The 16,956-nt window shown below is 47.6% G+C and overlaps 1 protein-coding gene across 2 annotated transcripts in view; it reads left to right on the top strand.

Annotated features, from left to right (window-relative positions):
* Positions 1-5,714: 5,714 nt before the first annotated feature.
* The window catches only part of LOC144115821 (uncharacterized), a 115,616-nt gene continuing 104,374 nt past the window's right edge, over positions 5,715-16,956 (top strand). Inside the window, exon 1 of one of the 2 annotated variants that reach the window (XM_077650321.1) lies at positions 5,715-5,853. In XM_077650321.1, coding sequence (XP_077506447.1) covers positions 5,761-5,853 — 93 coding nt within the window. In that variant the 5' untranslated portion in view covers positions 5,715-5,760. The remainder of the gene's footprint in view (positions 5,854-16,956) is intronic. The other variant, XM_077650322.1, reaches the window with a different exon arrangement.

Genomic DNA, 16,956 nt, shown 5'->3' on the forward strand with positions numbered 1-16,956 from the left:
GCGACTTCAACGCGCCACACGTAGAGTGGGGATACCAGGAGTCAAGCAAGAAAGGCAACATCCTCTGGAACAAAATCCAAGGATTAGGACTCTCGCTACTAAACGATCTTAGCACAGCGACCAGAACTGGCAACAGCGTTAGCCGAGACACCACCCCGGACCTCACGCTAGCCAGGAATGTGCAGAACCCCGCCTGGCGAAACACAGGCACGGATCTAAACAGCGACCACTACATCCTGGCCATTACCCTTCGTACCGAGATTCGGAAGAAGGGCTGGATGGTAACGAAATTTACAGACTGGGAAAAATTTCGCAAAGAACGGGATCAAACGGCCCCGACTGAAATCGAAGACATCCAAGATTGGGTTAAATCAATATGTAAGGATGTAGAGTCGCACACAAGCGAAATAACAACAAACGCCGCACAACCTAACCTCGATTCAAGATTGGCACACATGTGGGAGGCAAAAAATAGTCTTATAAAGAGGTGGAAGATACAGCGACTCAACAAAAGGCTACGAAGTCGAATCGCCCAACTCGAAAGAGAAATTGAACAATATGCGATAGAACTTACCCGGCAACAATGGTATCAAACCTGTGACAGCCTGAACGGACAACTGGGTAGTGAGAGGGCGTGGCACCTGCTCCGCCACCTTCTCGAACCCACACAGTCCAAGTCGGCTGCGCAAGGACAGCTCGCTAAAGTCATCCATCAACACCCCGGGGACGAACACTACTTCTTGGACCTCCTCAGGGACAAATACCGCATACGACGGAGAAACGAGCCCACAGTATTCGGGACAACCAAATCCGCAGCTGGACGAGCCGTTCAGTGATGCAGAAGTCTGGGCAGCGCTGGGCCAGCTTAGAACAACCTCAGCGGCAGGACAAGACCAGATTACGAATAAGGTCCTCCGTAACCTGGACCTGAAATCTGTCACTGCAGTCACAGATTATTTCAACGTATGCTGGGAGACAGGAATCATTCCCAGCAGCTGGAAACATGCCCGAGTGACATTTATTCCAAAACCCAACAAGAAACTCAACGTGTACAACCTAAGACCCATTTCCCTCACATCCTGTCTCGGGAAACTCATGGAGCACGTGGTTCTGAACAGACTACGGGACTACACCGAAGACCACAACCTCATGCCACACTCCATGGTGGGCTTCAGAAGAGGACTCTCCACCCAAGACGTCATGCTCCAGCTATCACGTGACATACTCGACCCCTCCATTAAGAGCACAAGAGCAATATTGAGCCTCGATCTCAAAAAGGCATTCGACAACGTGTCACACAATACCATTCTGAAACACCTAGCCGACCTTAACCCAGGCGAACGGGCGTACAATTATGTTAAAGCCTTCCTAGAAAATAGAACGGTGGAGATCACCGTTGGACCACTGAAATCCACCCCAATCAGGCTCGGAAACAGAGGGACACCACAAGGAGCAGTCTTGTCGCCCTTCCTCTTTAATCTGGCTTTAATCAAGCTTCCAGACAGGCTCAACTCAACGCAATTCAAAACATCCATCACACTCTGTATGCAGACGACATAACTATCTAGACGAACCGCGGCTCCGATGGACAAATTGAAGAAGCTCTCCAAGCAGCGGCTGAAACGGTTGAGTTGGAGGCAAGGAGAGCCGGCCTCGAGTGTTCCCAACCAAAATCAGAACTCCTAATCGTACGGCAGAGCAAGAAACCTGAAGACAGGATCCCCATCAACATTACGATCCAAGGCAAAAACATAGATGAAGTGGAGAACATACGGGTCTTAGGACTCCACATCTCCAACACCTCCCGCAACACTGTAGCACTGGGGAGACTCGAAAGCTCAGTACACCGGGTGGCGCGCATGATCAGGCGCATCGCCAACAAGAGACGAGGCATGAAGGAGCACGACCTCTACAAACTCCTTCAAGCATTCGTCATCAGCAAAATTACACATGCCTTCCCATATCTCCATCTCAAGAAAGGAGAACAAAAGATCGATACCCTAATACGGCATGCATACAAAACGGCGTTGGGCCTTCCTAAATTCACAGCCAACGAGAAACTCCTCGCCCTGGGAGTACACAATACCTTTTCTGAACTTAAGGAAGCCCGCCTAACAACACAGACGGCTCGACTCTCCAGCACTGCAGCGGGCAGAATCATCCTGGACAGACTTGGCATCGAAGGGGAGCCTATGGCGGACCATCCAGGCCCCATTCCTAGCCATATCCGAAAAAAGATAAAAATATTACCTCTACCCAAGAACATGAACCCGCAAACCCAACAGGGTCGGCGGGAAGCAAGAGCCAGAGCTCTGCATCGACGCTTGCAGAGTCTTCCAGACGTCATCTACGTCGATGCAGCCAACTACCAAGACAGCCCCCACAGATTCGCCATCTGTGGGGTATCTCATCCTCAGGACCCGGACCCGGCCACTCCACTCATGGCCGCTACAGTATTTACCAAGAACGCGGAAACCGCGGAAGAAGCTGCAATTGCAGCTGCTATCGCCTTTACGGACGCTACAACCATCGTTAGCGATTCCAAATATGCCATTGCGAACTTTGCCAAAGGCCGCATCTCACTCACGGCCAGAAATATCCTGGAAAATGTTAAAGACACATCCCCCCTCCGAGACATTGACCTGGTATGGGTCCCGGCGCATGCCGGAAACCCCGGAAACGAGGCCGCCAACGCACAAGCTCGAGTTAAAGCCGGCCGAGCAGTAGACGGTCTGAACCCGGAGGCAACCGGTAAAGCGCTAACCTCCTATCACGACCACACCACCCATTTTAGACTCGCACGTAGGCAGTTCCCGCCGCCGCACCCCTCCCTGTCAAGGGAGCAGCAGGTGGCGTGGAGAAGACTACAAACCGACTCTTTCCCCAACCCAAATGTGTACTCGCACATATTTATTACAACCTCCAGCCCTAACTGCCGCTTCTGCGGTGCAAAAGCTACTTTAGACCACATAATCTGGGACTGTAAAGCACATCCCCCACCCCCAGATCTCATGGCTGCTCCCTCACCTGACGCGTGGCTTTCAGTAAAGGTCAGCGACGACCGAGACACTCAAGTCAAGGCTGTCGAATGGGCCTGTGCGGTACGAGACCTACATGGTCTGGACCTCACTTACTGACCACGAATCTATACTTTCTTTCAATAAAGTTTTTACTCACTCACTCACTCGTAGTACCTGCCTCTATGGACCTCCTTCACCCCGCGACGTCACGAAGATGCGGTGGCGCTGATGTTAGCAGCGACTTCCGCGTGGTAGGCAAAACAGCTACGGCCAGCCGGTGCCTACCGCAGCTGCTGCAGCTACCGGCGGCTACATATCATGCCTGCGCACTGCAGAAGCCGCATGTATTGACCAGCTGCGTCACTGTTCGATCCAAGTAGTGGCATAAAAGGAAATTTAAATTAGCCCCGATAGGCTCCTCGCGACAAATACCGCATTAGTAAACTGGCTAACGGGGAATGGGCCGCGGTACTAAAGCGCGAAGTCTGGGAGTCGATCGGCACTGCCACTCAATGTACTTAATAGCATGTAAGTTACCGCTTTCATTCACCTGAACATCAGCATAGTACGCTTATAACTGCGCAAGGAAAAAAAGCACGTATCTAGCTGCGCACGCATTTATCACCTTGAGCCGGTGTGCACGGGGCCCCCGCCGGCAGGTTCACTCGCCCCCAAGGAATGCGTTCTTTTGTTAATAGCACAGCATGCTTTAATGGCACGTTTTATGGCATTTGATATTTACTAGAAAGTGTTTCCTAATATGACACGTAATTATTTGATTCGAGTAGAAAGAAATCTGGTAAGTTCATGCGCGGTCACGTTGGCTTGCTTAGAATAGCGTAACTTAAGTGTGCTAAAAGCCACATGCTTTTTCATTGCATCATGCATGTGTCATGTTTCATGATGCAGTCCATGACCGCGAAGCTTGTTTGGAAAGAAGCAGCCGCAGGCGTGCTACTAACAGACGTGTCGAAATTGAGAGGGGGCGCGGCAATGAAAAGTATTTTCGTTATTTATGCACGCGATATGAAACTAAATTTGGTGCAAATATGAAATTGCTACGTTAGTTTCGGTAATGCCTTTTATTTTTAGCTATACCTGGTGCAGTTCTTGGGTAATTATAATTAACACCCTCGTCAAGTCACCTCAAGGTCCTAACTAATTGAGTAGAAAGTGCTCAAATTTTTTACGCCAGTATGTTTACAAAGCCTTGTTCTGTATATGACGCTATTACTTCTTTTTTTAGATGATCATGTACTTATGCATACATAGTTATGTGAAAACGTTTCTTACAAAAATAACGGACATAATACTGCACCTGTAGGAAAAAAAAATCGAGAAATTACATTCCTCAACGTCTCAGGAATCGTTTGCGACAAATAGAATCATTCTATTTTGATGCGTTACGAAATTACGAAGGTGTGAGTGATGCCAATCGCAGAAAATGTGAAAGGTCAGAAAACAAACCTTATAATTAACGTTTATTTCCTCATTTTTGGCCTCTTCGCTTGCGCTTTGGTCAAAGAAATGCAGCCCTGAACACAAAGAAAGCCTCAAAGGAATTACCTCACAATTTTCGACGACCCCGCATCTCGAAAGCGTACTTTAATATTTTGCTATAATTTTTCGTCACGAAACAACACCCCAGGGCTAAGGAAGAAAATAATTCCATAAATAAAAAAATTTTCACCAAATCAATCAGTTTAACAAGGGGAGAAGTCGGCCTGGCTGGTGCGTGATCCTGCGGATAAAAACGGCGCTTAAGCGGGACAGCTAGAGGAGAATAAGTACACGACGCTGTCCCCACTTTTCGCACAGCATGACACCTACGTATGTCAGCAGACGGTGAGCGCACGTCTGCTCCGCCGAAATATCGCCAGCACATCCTCTCACTGCTGTCCCGAAGCAAAATCATTCTGGCTAGAGCAGAGTGCCAAAAACTTCCTATTTTATTCAATGCCTAGCGTAGAAATCAACGGCAGAAACGCTTTCTGTTTACTACTAACCATATATACGATACACAGTGGCGAACTATTTCTCTGAATACGCCGCACGTGGCCAACGCGAGCTCGTGTACTTCAAGAAATTACTAAGCTGTAAACATCAAACATTGATGTGATTCGCAGAAACTGAAAACGCGCCTACAAGCCTTGAAAACCCGCGCTCAACACCTCTCCGCGACGACACTCCCTGGCCTTTTGCCTACCTCGAGCTCGCTAGCGACTGCAGCGCCACCTCGTTTGTTTACAAACATGCAGGAGGTCTATATGTCTTAGTCCGCAAAACTCCCGTCCTGGCCTCAAACAACAAAGAGCTTCCCCTACAATTATCATAGATATTTTCTTCAGCAATTTCCTGCTTAAAGATCTTGTATGTTTCCCGTGCCGATTTCGTCAGCATCCCTGTTTTCCACAGAGCTCTCTCTGTTTCTTTAACTTTTTTCTGAACCGATAATTGTTGATTTGCCCCACTACTGCTGTCCAGATATTTGCTTGTCAATTTTCTAATTCGCTTTCTCCATTACGTGTCAAATCGCAGCAGATCGGCTGCCCCCTATGGGAGCGGCGAGGTGTTTATGACCAGAGTTTATTTAAAACTATCCCTGAGGCGTAATTAAAATCAGTGTAATTATAAATATCGTCACAATTAAAGCAGCGCCACCAGAGGGCCGGACGTTTGTGGTGGATTTTAAAATATTTTCTCTGTCGTAATCGCGTCATTCTTCTGTGTCTCTTTAGCCATGGCGGAATTAGGAGCATTGGAGGCACGCGCCGAGAGCAAAAGACCCGAAATAATCACGATATCGGACGATGAGGAAGTACCCGAATCAACGGTTAGTCAAATTTTTGTGCTTTAGTGATTTGTGCGTCGTTCTTAACAATCGTCAGGATACGATCGTGCCTGCGTTATTGCAGACTGCGTGTTGCGAGCCTTGGCGGTCGGCGTTGAGTCGGGTCGACGTTCGCAAGCGCTGCATGGCTTGTCATGCAGCGCTTGTTTTGTGCACTCGGTTTGGACTGACGTTACGCACTATTATTTCGGTGACTGGACGCTTCTTAAAAGGGCCATCGGCGAGTCCATATTCATATTAAGGGCAAGTCGAAAATATGTTTGCGCGCGTCTCGAAATTTCACGTTAGCGCATGCCACCGTGTTCGGGTTTGAACCCTTCGTACTCCGGATCAGTAGCCGAGCGTCCTACTGACCCGGAGTGGCCGGGTTCAAACCCGACCGCGATAGCTGTGTTTCGATGGAGGCGAAACGCTAAGGCGCCCGTGTGATGTGCGATGTCAGTGCACGTTAAAGATCCCCAGGTGCAGTGTTGCCGAATCGTGGGAAATTTCCCATATCGAGGGAGAATCAAGCCAGTGAGGGAAGAAGGGATTTTTTTTTCAATAACCCATTGAAAACGTGGGAACTTTTGTTCTAACCGGTGTTCTAAATGTGCTTTCTCGGAAAAATGTGCAGAGATGAAGGAAAATGCTGTTATGGCGGACTCACTAGAGTCCCGAGAAGTGGCTTGATGTTTCCCTTTAATTTGCTGCCTAGCCTTAAATACAGAGCCCTGGCCCATTCAGGTTCATTCAGGCTTCGAGTGCTGCGTCCTTGGATTTCTTCCATCTATAGTGGCAGCGCTGCGATATACACCTCTCCCTTCACCTCCAAAAAGTAACAACGAACAACGCACATTCCGGAGCATGGCCTCCCGCCCACTTATTAAAACCTTATTTTCGGTATTGTCGTGGGTTTTGTGTATATATGTGCTCTTGTATTCTATTTCGATAGTTCCACATCCTTTCCACCTTGGTTCCTTATAAATATGGCTGCGTTCGATCGCCTAATCGTACTGCTACATATGCCCACGTTTACTGCCCCTATGGTCAACCGTAAACAATTTTGGTACGTCTCCTGTTATGATCGGGCTTTTAGCCACGGTTCCCGCGGCTCGTGCAGCGGACGACGACTGGAGACGAGCGGGTCCCGGCGGGCGCCTGATCCCCTTATAAGCCAAGATGCTGCGCTGCATGACTTTGGCGCAATGAGGAGAAGCACCGGCGCACCAGTATAGGTCCAGGCAGTACGATCGTCATGAGAACGTCCTGCGAGAGATTCTTCCAGCAGGCGGAAGCATATGCCTTTAGATCAAACCTCCAATCGGAAAAACTAATAAAGAAGTGGGAAAACTAAGAACAATCCAACCCTGTTGTTCATTATTTATGGTCTTTGTATTTTTTTATTTTACTCATATTTATTACCTTAGCTGTATTCACTCTAAAATTACTATATTTTGAAAAAAAAAATGTTTGTGGGAACAAATGGGAAATTTTGAGCTGAAATCCTTTATAACGCTACAAAAAAACAAGGACACAGGAAGAAGTACACAGGACACACAGGAAGAAGTACACAGGACCCTGTGTCCTTGTTTTTTTGTAGCGCTATAAAGAACTTCGAGAAACTATGCTTCACCAACTATCCCCACTATGTGTTTTGTTAAGTTGAGCTGAAAGCTGGAAAAAACCAACTGGCCAATGCTGCAACACTGCCCAGGGGGTCTAAATTATTCCGGGGACCTCCACACCTCTTTCTTCTTTTCTTATCTCAGTCCCTCCTTTATCCCTTCCCTTAGGGGGAATTCAGGTGCCCGCAGATATGTGAGACAGATACTGCCCCATTTCCTTTCTATTATTAAATTAATTTGGCTTTTGGGGAAGGGAAATGGTGCAGTATCTGTCTCACATCTCCACTAGCCCTAAGGGAAGTGATAAAGGAGCCACTGAGAGAAGGAAGAAAGAGATGCTGTAGTGGAGGGCTCCAGAAAAATTTCAACCACCTGAGGATCTTTAATGACATGGCTTAGCCTCCATCTAAACACGGTTTCCATAGAGGGGAAACCATGTCATTAAACATCCCTAGGTGGTTGAAATTATTCTGGAGCCCTCCACTACAGCACCTCTTCCTTCCTTTCCTCTCTCAGTCCCCCTTCACATATGGGCTGAGGAGGCCATCTGCTGATATGTGAGACAGATACTGCGCCATTTCTTTCCCCAAAAAACAATTTTCAATTTAATATTTATAGTGGTTACAGTGTTATGCTGCTAAGCTCTAAGACATGTTCAAACCCTCTAGAACAAGTTCAAACCCTCTAGAACAAGTTCAAACCCTGGTACTCAGGGGCGGTGGCCTTAGCGTTTCCCCTCCATTTCCTTTCCCCAAAAACCAATTTTCAATTTTTTCATGTGTCTACGGTAGCGCCCTGGTCGGGTGTGGGGGTGGTGGTGAAAACATTATTAGACACAGGGGAGTATAGGACACGCAGGTCCTTGGGCCCCCGCACGGCCCCACTGCACTCAAACGTTCATGTCCCGGAGGCTCATGACGCTGGCAGCCCGGCCTGCAGTGATGGCTTGCTCTACGTTACAGTTGCGATTTCGCTTACTGTAAGGGACTATTGTGAAAAAGGAATATAAAAAGCCACTGCTGCTTTGCTTTGTAACGGATTCAGGGGGTACTGGGGTATCTGGTAGGGACTCTGGTAGATGCCTTAATGCATCTGTGTACAACTCTACTGTACATACATATTGGTATGTGTTATACCATTGTACTTAACTCCTTCTTTGTGCTTGGTGCATGATGGCCTTAGGTGCCCATGTGCCATTAAACCCAACACAACACGCCTTCGCTGCGTCGTGGGTCACTGGTGGGCACATCATTTTTTTATGCTTTGCGGCCGTGAATAATGGGTCCCATCCATGACCCATGGCTTCATTATGTGACACAGTGTTTGAGGCCTCTTTGCACAGAATGTATAAATGGCGTGATGTGCCGGTGACCCATGACACAGTGAACTAAATTAGACAGTTGCGTAAAAAGTTTCTTTACGAATTAAATATCTCTTAAACTGGTTTGAAGAAAAACTGGAAGCTTTTTAGCAATCACAGGCAGTGGCTGTGCTGCAGGCTCCTTTGGGGTCCTGTGGCCTTACTTTTACTTGTTGAAAAATCTTCTTGATAATGTTTAATGGATTACAAATGGCCTTGGAAAGATATATTGGATAGGATTATTAAACTGTTCTCACTATGTGTTTGTTAAAGGGCCACAGAAAGGGGTGTTTTAGCTTGGCTTTAAATTGCTTGCACTATGTAGAGCACAGGGCACCGAGCGTCCATGCTGAGTACAAAACCTCAAAAGCGAGCTAGCGGGAAATTTACAACACATTTTTAAAACTTTCCGCTTTCGCACCTTGCGGCGACGCGCGGTGCCGGGCTTTCGCACGAAAACCTGGCATACGACGTCACGTCTTGCAAATGACGTCAGCAGCTGGCGGTTATCATTGGTTCCCAGCGCCAAATTCTTTTCAGACGTCATGTGCTACCGCGGCCGCCGCCACTCCGCGCGCACTGCAGCTGGCGGAGGTAGGGGAGGGGCGGAGTGAGTGGGGCCGACGGAGGAGCGCCGCTGTTCTGGCGTGCGAGAGGAGAGCGAAAGGCGCGAAGACGCGGAAGTTCAAATTTTGTCTGTATATAACTCAGCTTCCACAAAACGCATTAAAATAATTCTTGCTGGGGGATAATTATGAACCGTCGTCTTTTAACATCCCAGACATATCGCACCTTTATTGAGACCCTCTTTCTGGGTCCCTTCAGCACTTAGTGATGAAATCAAGAGGAAGAAATCGTCTTGGGCAGGCATGCAATGCGAAAGCAAGATAACTGCTGGTCCTTAAGGGTAACTGTGTGGATTCCAAGAGAAGGCAAGCGTAGCAGGGGGCGGCAGAAGGTTAGGTTGGCGGATGAGATTAAGAAGTTGGGTAGGCAGAGCTGGCAAAGGACAGGGTTGATTGGAGAGACATGGGAGAGGCCTTTGCCTTGCAGTGGGTGCAGTCTGGCTGATGCTGCTGCGGACGATGATGATATGCAGCAGCTTACGAACAGTGTACTGTTTGTAGGATAGCATTGTGTGTTCTTTGATCTGCAAAGATATGAAATTACACAAGACACTGCGACTGGAATAGGTATTGGGCTTTATGGCGGGCCTACTTTTCTGCCCCTCGTTCTTCACACTGCACTCTTAAAAGCGCTGTTCCTCTTACTTTTTCATTTTGCATAATATGTTGCATTCTTTTTTTTCGTGAAAGATAAGTGGAGGCAAGCCCGCTTGCATCTAGAATTCGTTCTACAGCTTCTTTGATTAATGCATGCTTGCTGGTAGCAAACTGTTGTGTCCATATTATTTTGGTCAAGAAAATTGGAATCTCTCAAAAGCGATAAATTGATGCCAAAGTCATCACCAATTCATGATGGAATGTTGCGTGGCATGCAGGTATGCAGACTAAGCTGTAATAACGCGCACAAGAATTGCTTTATTTCATCAGCACCTTCTTTGTTTTTTTTACTTTTTCTCCCGATTCTCCTCTCTGTCCAGGTATCTTCCCGAATTATGCAGACTGGAGGTGCTTTGTTTTGATGTATGCATTGAACCCCACTGTATAGAAGGCAAAATGCTGGTTTAGAACACCCGAACTAAATTCTCTAGACACCACGAGCAAAATCTATTGATAGCACCTGTCCGAGACAGACAGGCAGACAGACAGAAAAACTTTATTTCGCAAGTGAGTATTAGACCCTGCTGGGTCCCTGGGCCACCGCACGGTCCTGCACTGCATCAAGTAGGTCATGCCGGGACATGACGTCGGCAGCCCTAGTCGTCACAGCAAGCTGCGATGTCGGGTCTGCAGACGTGAGCAGGACCTCCCAGTCCTCCCAGCTCGAGATGGCATGCTGTCCCTGCGGGGGAGGGTCAGTAGGGCAGCGAAAAGGATGTGGGAGAGAGTGGCGTGAGGGTCACTGCATAGGGAGCATGCAGGGGATGTGCCACGATGGTGGGATAACAGCTGAGGGGATGACAGAGAGCGGCTCTGGAGGTGTTGGAGAGGATCTGTTGGGAGTGCGTAAGAGAGGGCTGGGGAGGGGGGTAAGTCCGACGGCCTAAACGAGGTATTTGCGTGAGCTCCGGAAAGGTGTGCGCCCGCTCCCTCGAGAATCCTGGATCGAGACTGTCCTGAGCCCGGCAAATCAAACCTCGGGCCAATTTATCGGCAGCCTCGTTTCCAGGGTTCCCATAGTGAGCCGGCACCCACTGGAGCTCTATCCTGCGCGGTAAATTTTGGCAAGGAGGTAGGGGTGTGAATCCTGCCCCTGACAAAGCTGGACAGAGCTGTTTTGGAGTCGCTGAAGATGTATTGGGCGTCTGAATGTGCAAGGTCTAGGGAGATGGCGGCCTCCTCTGCCTCCTCAAACGTAGAGCCCGAGGGAAGACGGTGAGTTAGGGGTGGGGTAGGGTTTTATTGTAGGCAACTGCTACCGCTTCATGCGTTGTACATGTGGCGTCTACCCCAACGGCATCGCGGGCTTGTCCATAATATTTATGGATGGCATTAGCGCAAGCTACGCGGCGACGGATATGATATTGGGGATGGACGTTTCGAGGAAGAGGTTTCACAACGAGAGGTGTGGGAGGTGTATGGAAGTGTCGATGGATGGCTATAAGGGTTGACTGGTTAGCTGGTATGTTGATGCGAAGAGAGGAGAGTATATGGCGGCCAGTGGCATTCGTGGTAATTCTAAGGTACTGTGTCTGTAGGTGCACGTCAACTAGTTCCTGAATGGTGGTATGCATGCCTAGTGCAAGGAGTTTGGCTGTGCTAGTGCTAAGAGGTAGGTTTAGGGCTGCCTTAGTCGCAAGGCGGATCATGGCGTTCACACGTTCGCTTTCCGTGCGGTTCAATTTGAGATATGGGGTTGCGTATAGAATGCGGCTAAGCGTAAATGCATGCACTACTTTCATGTTCTCCGCTTCATTGTAACCCTTGTTAAGGGAGGATACTCGGAGTAGAAGGTGCAACACGGATTGCGTGGAGGCCTTGAGTCTTTTAAGGGTATGTTCATTTCGTCTAGAATCCTGCAAGTGGAGGCCATGGATGCGGAGGGCGGGTGTGATGGGGACAGGTGATCCCTTAAAGCGATTTGGATGGGTGAGTTAGCGCCAGATTTTGGCCTAATTAGAAAGAGCGCAGACTGAGAGGGGGAACATTCGAGCCCGATAGATGACGCGTGAGAGGAGACGGTGTCTGCTGCTAACTGAAGAGTGTCCTCAATTTCCCCGTCATCCCCGCAGGGGGGCGCCTGCAACTTGCAGGCGTTGGTGAGTGGCGACACCACGGGTTCCCGAGCATTCGCAGGGACATCCCCCCCCAGGGGAATGATGGTGAACAGTGCATCACCACGGACCCGAGCACCCGCGCATCGCCGTGCGTGGCATCGCCGTGTCCGGGGAAAAGGGGATTCTGGTGGTTGAGCCGATGCTGAGCGTTTGGACCTTTAAGGCCCTTCGGCGGAGGCAACACACCACTTTGGCCCCAGCTTCCTGTAGACGGCACCCCCGGGCTGACCCGACCGGGGAGAAATCGGCAGTCGCCTTTTCCTGTCCTCCCTTCCGTCTTTCACTTTCCTATCATCTTTCTTAGAACTTTCCTGTCTCCTCCTCCCTTCTTTGTTTTTTCACTTTTCATAGGCGGTGAGGGTTAACCTTGTGTGGCCAACCACCCTGAGTTTCGTCATATTTGGTTATAGCAGTGGTGTACAGCTGGCGTGGACAGGGCTTGTCTTAAAGTTCCTGTCCCGTCCCCTTGTTGGGCTCCATGGTGGGTGGCTGGCACCATGGCCGAAGAACAAAATTTTTTATGGCTTCCTCCCTGCTTACTAATGATCGCCCTCTGAAAAGGGGGCGGACCGATGTCACATTCCAGTTTTTCAACAAAAAGAAGACAACTATTCCGAAGTACCACATCGTTCTTAGTAAAGAAACAGAAAAGCCAGCCAGACAAATATCCCCGTTCTTTGTTTCAAAAGTTCTTACAGATTCCTTGGGCCCTCAGTACAAAGTCACAAAGGTGGCTAGTGGTGACCTCCTGCTCGAACTGCTCGACATTACTCAAATATCAAAGCTTGCAAACATTGAAACTTTTGGCGTTATTCCTGTCTCTGTCACACCACACAGATCATTGAACACAGTACGTGGTGTCATCTCCGACAATTACTCTCTGCACCCAACAGAGGAAGAGATGCTTGAAGGACTGAACCCTCAGAATGTAACCAACGTCCATAGAATTACAATCCGCAAAGACAACAAAGAGATTCCAACAAGACACCTGGTCCTGACGTTTGCCTCTTGTACCTTACCCGAGTCAATCGAGGTAGGCTATGCAAAAATCTTTGTTCTACCCTATATACCCAACTCTAGACGCTGTTTCAAATGCCAGAAGTTCGGTCACGGCTCACAAAACTGCTGCGGCCGTAACACCTGTGCTAAATGTGCCTCAAATGACCACCAATGAGACGCCTGCGATGCCGCGCCACGCTGTGCAAACTGTGAAGGCGACCACGCTGCTTATTCAAGGTCTCGTCCTGCCTGGAAGAAAGAAAAGGAAATAATTACAATAACGACAAAAGACAATATCACATTTAAAGAGGCAAGAAGGCGTTATGCAATGTCACATGGCACTTTCTCCATCACACTTCACACAAACTTCGCCGATGTGCGCGGGCGCGGCGCATCACAGCGGCTTTCGGCACCTGCCCAGCACACACTAAGTGAGGTTGAGGCAAGGCCATCCGCGCTTCTGGCAGATGCAGCGAAAGCTGCTATGCCACCCCCGCAAACGGGCCCGCCGGCCACCAAGTCGGCAGCCCGCAAGGCTTCCCCCGTTCGGGAGAAGTCCACCACCCCCCTGCCCGTGGGTTCCCCGCGGAACTCCAGCGCCTCCACTGAGGCGATGGATACAGCTCTGAGCTCGCCTTGGCCGCAACGGCAGCGGGGCTTCTTTGACCGAAAAAAAGAAAAATCATGATAACAGGCCCTCAATAAAAGGGACCTGAGGTTCAGAATACATCCCCTCAAAAATTTATAATGGCATTTCTTGTCTACTGGAACTGCCGTGGAATTTTAAATAACTATGGTAAGGCAACAGATCTCTTACATTCTCTGTCTCCTGTGGCACTGTGCCTTCAGGAGACCAATTTGGGACCTTTACACAAAAATATTTTTAAAAAGTATAAAGTCTTTCGCCATGACCGTGAGCAGGCAAATAGGCTCTCTGGAGGCGTTGCTGTTGTTCAGAGCGATGTTGCAACGCATGAAATCAAGCTCCAGACGAATTATGAAGCCGTTGCAGTCACTGTCATTAGCTTTAAAACAATTACCATATGCACAGTCTATCTTCAACCACACCTCACAGTAACACTCCATGACCTAGAAGCACTTCTTAATCAGTTACCGGAGCCATATCTGGTAGTCGAAGATTTTAATGCACACTCCCCATTTTGGGGGAGTGAACAGACAGACACTAGAGGTCGGGTTTTATAAGATTTTATTCTGTGCAACAACGTCTGCTTGCTTAATACAGGCAAACCCACATATTGCTCTTCATCCTCAGGTAAGATGAGTTCCATAGACTTGTCTTTTAGCTCTCCATCCGTTTTTACAGATTTTAAGTGGAATCTTCTTGATAACCCATACGGGAAGTGATCACTTTCCAGTGATAATTAACTTTTCATCACCAGCACCAATCATTCCAACTAAATCACGCCGTTGGAAACTGCACTTAGCGGACTGGCCACTATTTCAAGAAAAGACCTGTCTGGAGAAAATATTTTTAGATGATCTTAGCATTGACGAAATAAATGAAATTTTTACAACATGTATAATTGTGGTTGCACGTCTAGCTATTCCGCGGTCGTCAGGAGTAGTACGGCGAAACCACAAGGTTTGGTATAACCAAGATTGGAGAGAAGCAAAAAAGAATCAAAACAAAGCCTGGGGAAATTTCCGAAGATACCCCACACACGACAACCTCATAAATTTTAAAAAGGCGAGAGCAAAAGCACGACATATCCGTCGCAATGCTGAAAAAACTTCGCGGAAAAACTGTATCGTCAATAAATAGTTCGGTTACATCAAAACAAATGTGGGAACAAGTCCGCAAACTTAATGGCAGCTTTTCTTCCTTCACAATTCCTTTCCTAACATCTCCGGATAAACAAACAAGCATTAGCGAAGAGGCCGACAAACTGGGGGAACACTTCGCCACAGTTTCAAGCTCCTCACACTACACACAATCATTTTTAAAATACAAAAACACAACTGAAAAACAATGACTACCGACCAGTGGCAGTGCAAATGAACATTACAACAAATTAATTACACTACAAGAAATCCGTACAGTACTTTTGGCCAGCAAACAGACAGCACCAGGTCCAGATGAAATTCATTATGAAATGCTTGCACACCTCTCTGAAGATGCTGTAGAAGGTCTTCTGAAATTCTTCAATAAATTATGGCAGTCTGGAAAAATGCCAGAGGCGTGGAAAAACGCCGTGGTTGTGCCATTCCTGAAATCAGGAAAACCGCCAACTTCGGCTGGTAGTTACAGGTCATTAGCGCTTACGAGTTGTCTTGCTAAAAGTTTTGAAAGTGTGCTAAATATTAGGTTAATGTTCATCCTAGAATCGCGAAAACTTCTTGATATCCACCAATGTGGATGATTTAAAAAAGCATGCTGTACAAACGATTATCCCGTCTGTCTTGAAAACACAGTCCGTGAAGCATTCATACGCAAACAGCACTGTCTGGCAGTATTTTTTGACTTGGAAAAAGCTTATGATACCACCTGGAGGTATGGGATTCTTCGTGACCTCGCGGATCTAGGCATCCGTGGCAGGATGCTGAACTGTTTAAAAGACTTTCTTTCTGATCATTCCTTTCGTGTACGTCTAGGTTGCACGCTTTCGAAAAAATTGATCCAAGAAAACGGCATACCGCAGGGGTGTATTCTAAGTGCCACACTCTTTATTGTAAAAATGAACTCAATATAGCGAATAATTCCAAAGTCCATCATATATTCCGTATATGTTGACGACCTTCAAATTTCATGCACATCTTCTAGTTTATCAACATGCGAAAGACAGGTACAACTTACACTGAACAAACTAGCGACTTGGGCAGACCAAAACGGATTTAAGTTCTCTCCACAAAAAACAGTTGCTGTCCTTTTCTCACTGAAAAGAGGCATGCAGATTGATCCAACCCTGCACTTGAGTGAAAGTGTTCTACAAGTAAAACAAGAGCATAAATTCCTAGGCATAACTTTTGACAGAAAGCTCACATTCTTACCCCCCGTAAACAGCCTCAAAAAGAAAGCTTTTCGATCTCTAAGCATACTGAAGGTACTCTCACGGAAACACTGGGGTCCGACAGGTTATGCCTTTTACAGATCTACCGCTCCGTCTTACGGTCAACTTTGGACTATGGATGCATTGTGTATGGGTCTGCAAGACCATCATACCTAAAAAAACTGGATCCCGTACATAACATGGGTCTTCGTATATCAACTGGCGCATACAGAACATCCCCCATAAATAGTCGATATGTAGAAACAAATGAACCATCTCTTGCAAACAGAAGAGCAATACTTACCTGTGCATATGTACTGAAAATAAGATCCTTAACAAAACACCTTTGTTACCCCATAGTTACCAAGTGCACATCTAGAAGACTGTTCAATAATAAACCACAATCGATCAAACCTTTGTTACTACGCTTTGAAGATGCATGTCGTGAACTTGGAATACTAGATGCTCTACCAAAAATTGCCCCGAGGCACGATCCATTGCCACTATGGTACTGTCTTTCCGCTGCTTGTGACTTCACGCTAACACAGTTTCGGAAAAAACAAACACCACGTGAACATTTACTACAGGAATACTTGACTTTGAAAGAGAAATATTCAAGCTACATGGAGTTTTACACAGATGGCTCTAGAACAGCGATGCACGTTGGAAGTGCCGTAGTACAGGGGAAATGGGAAAAAATAGTAAGATTGC

Source organism: Amblyomma americanum, chromosome 1 (genome assembly GCF_052857255.1).
Source record: "Amblyomma americanum isolate KBUSLIRL-KWMA chromosome 1, ASM5285725v1, whole genome shotgun sequence".
Classification (NCBI taxonomy): Eukaryota; Metazoa; Arthropoda; class Arachnida; order Ixodida; family Ixodidae; genus Amblyomma; species Amblyomma americanum.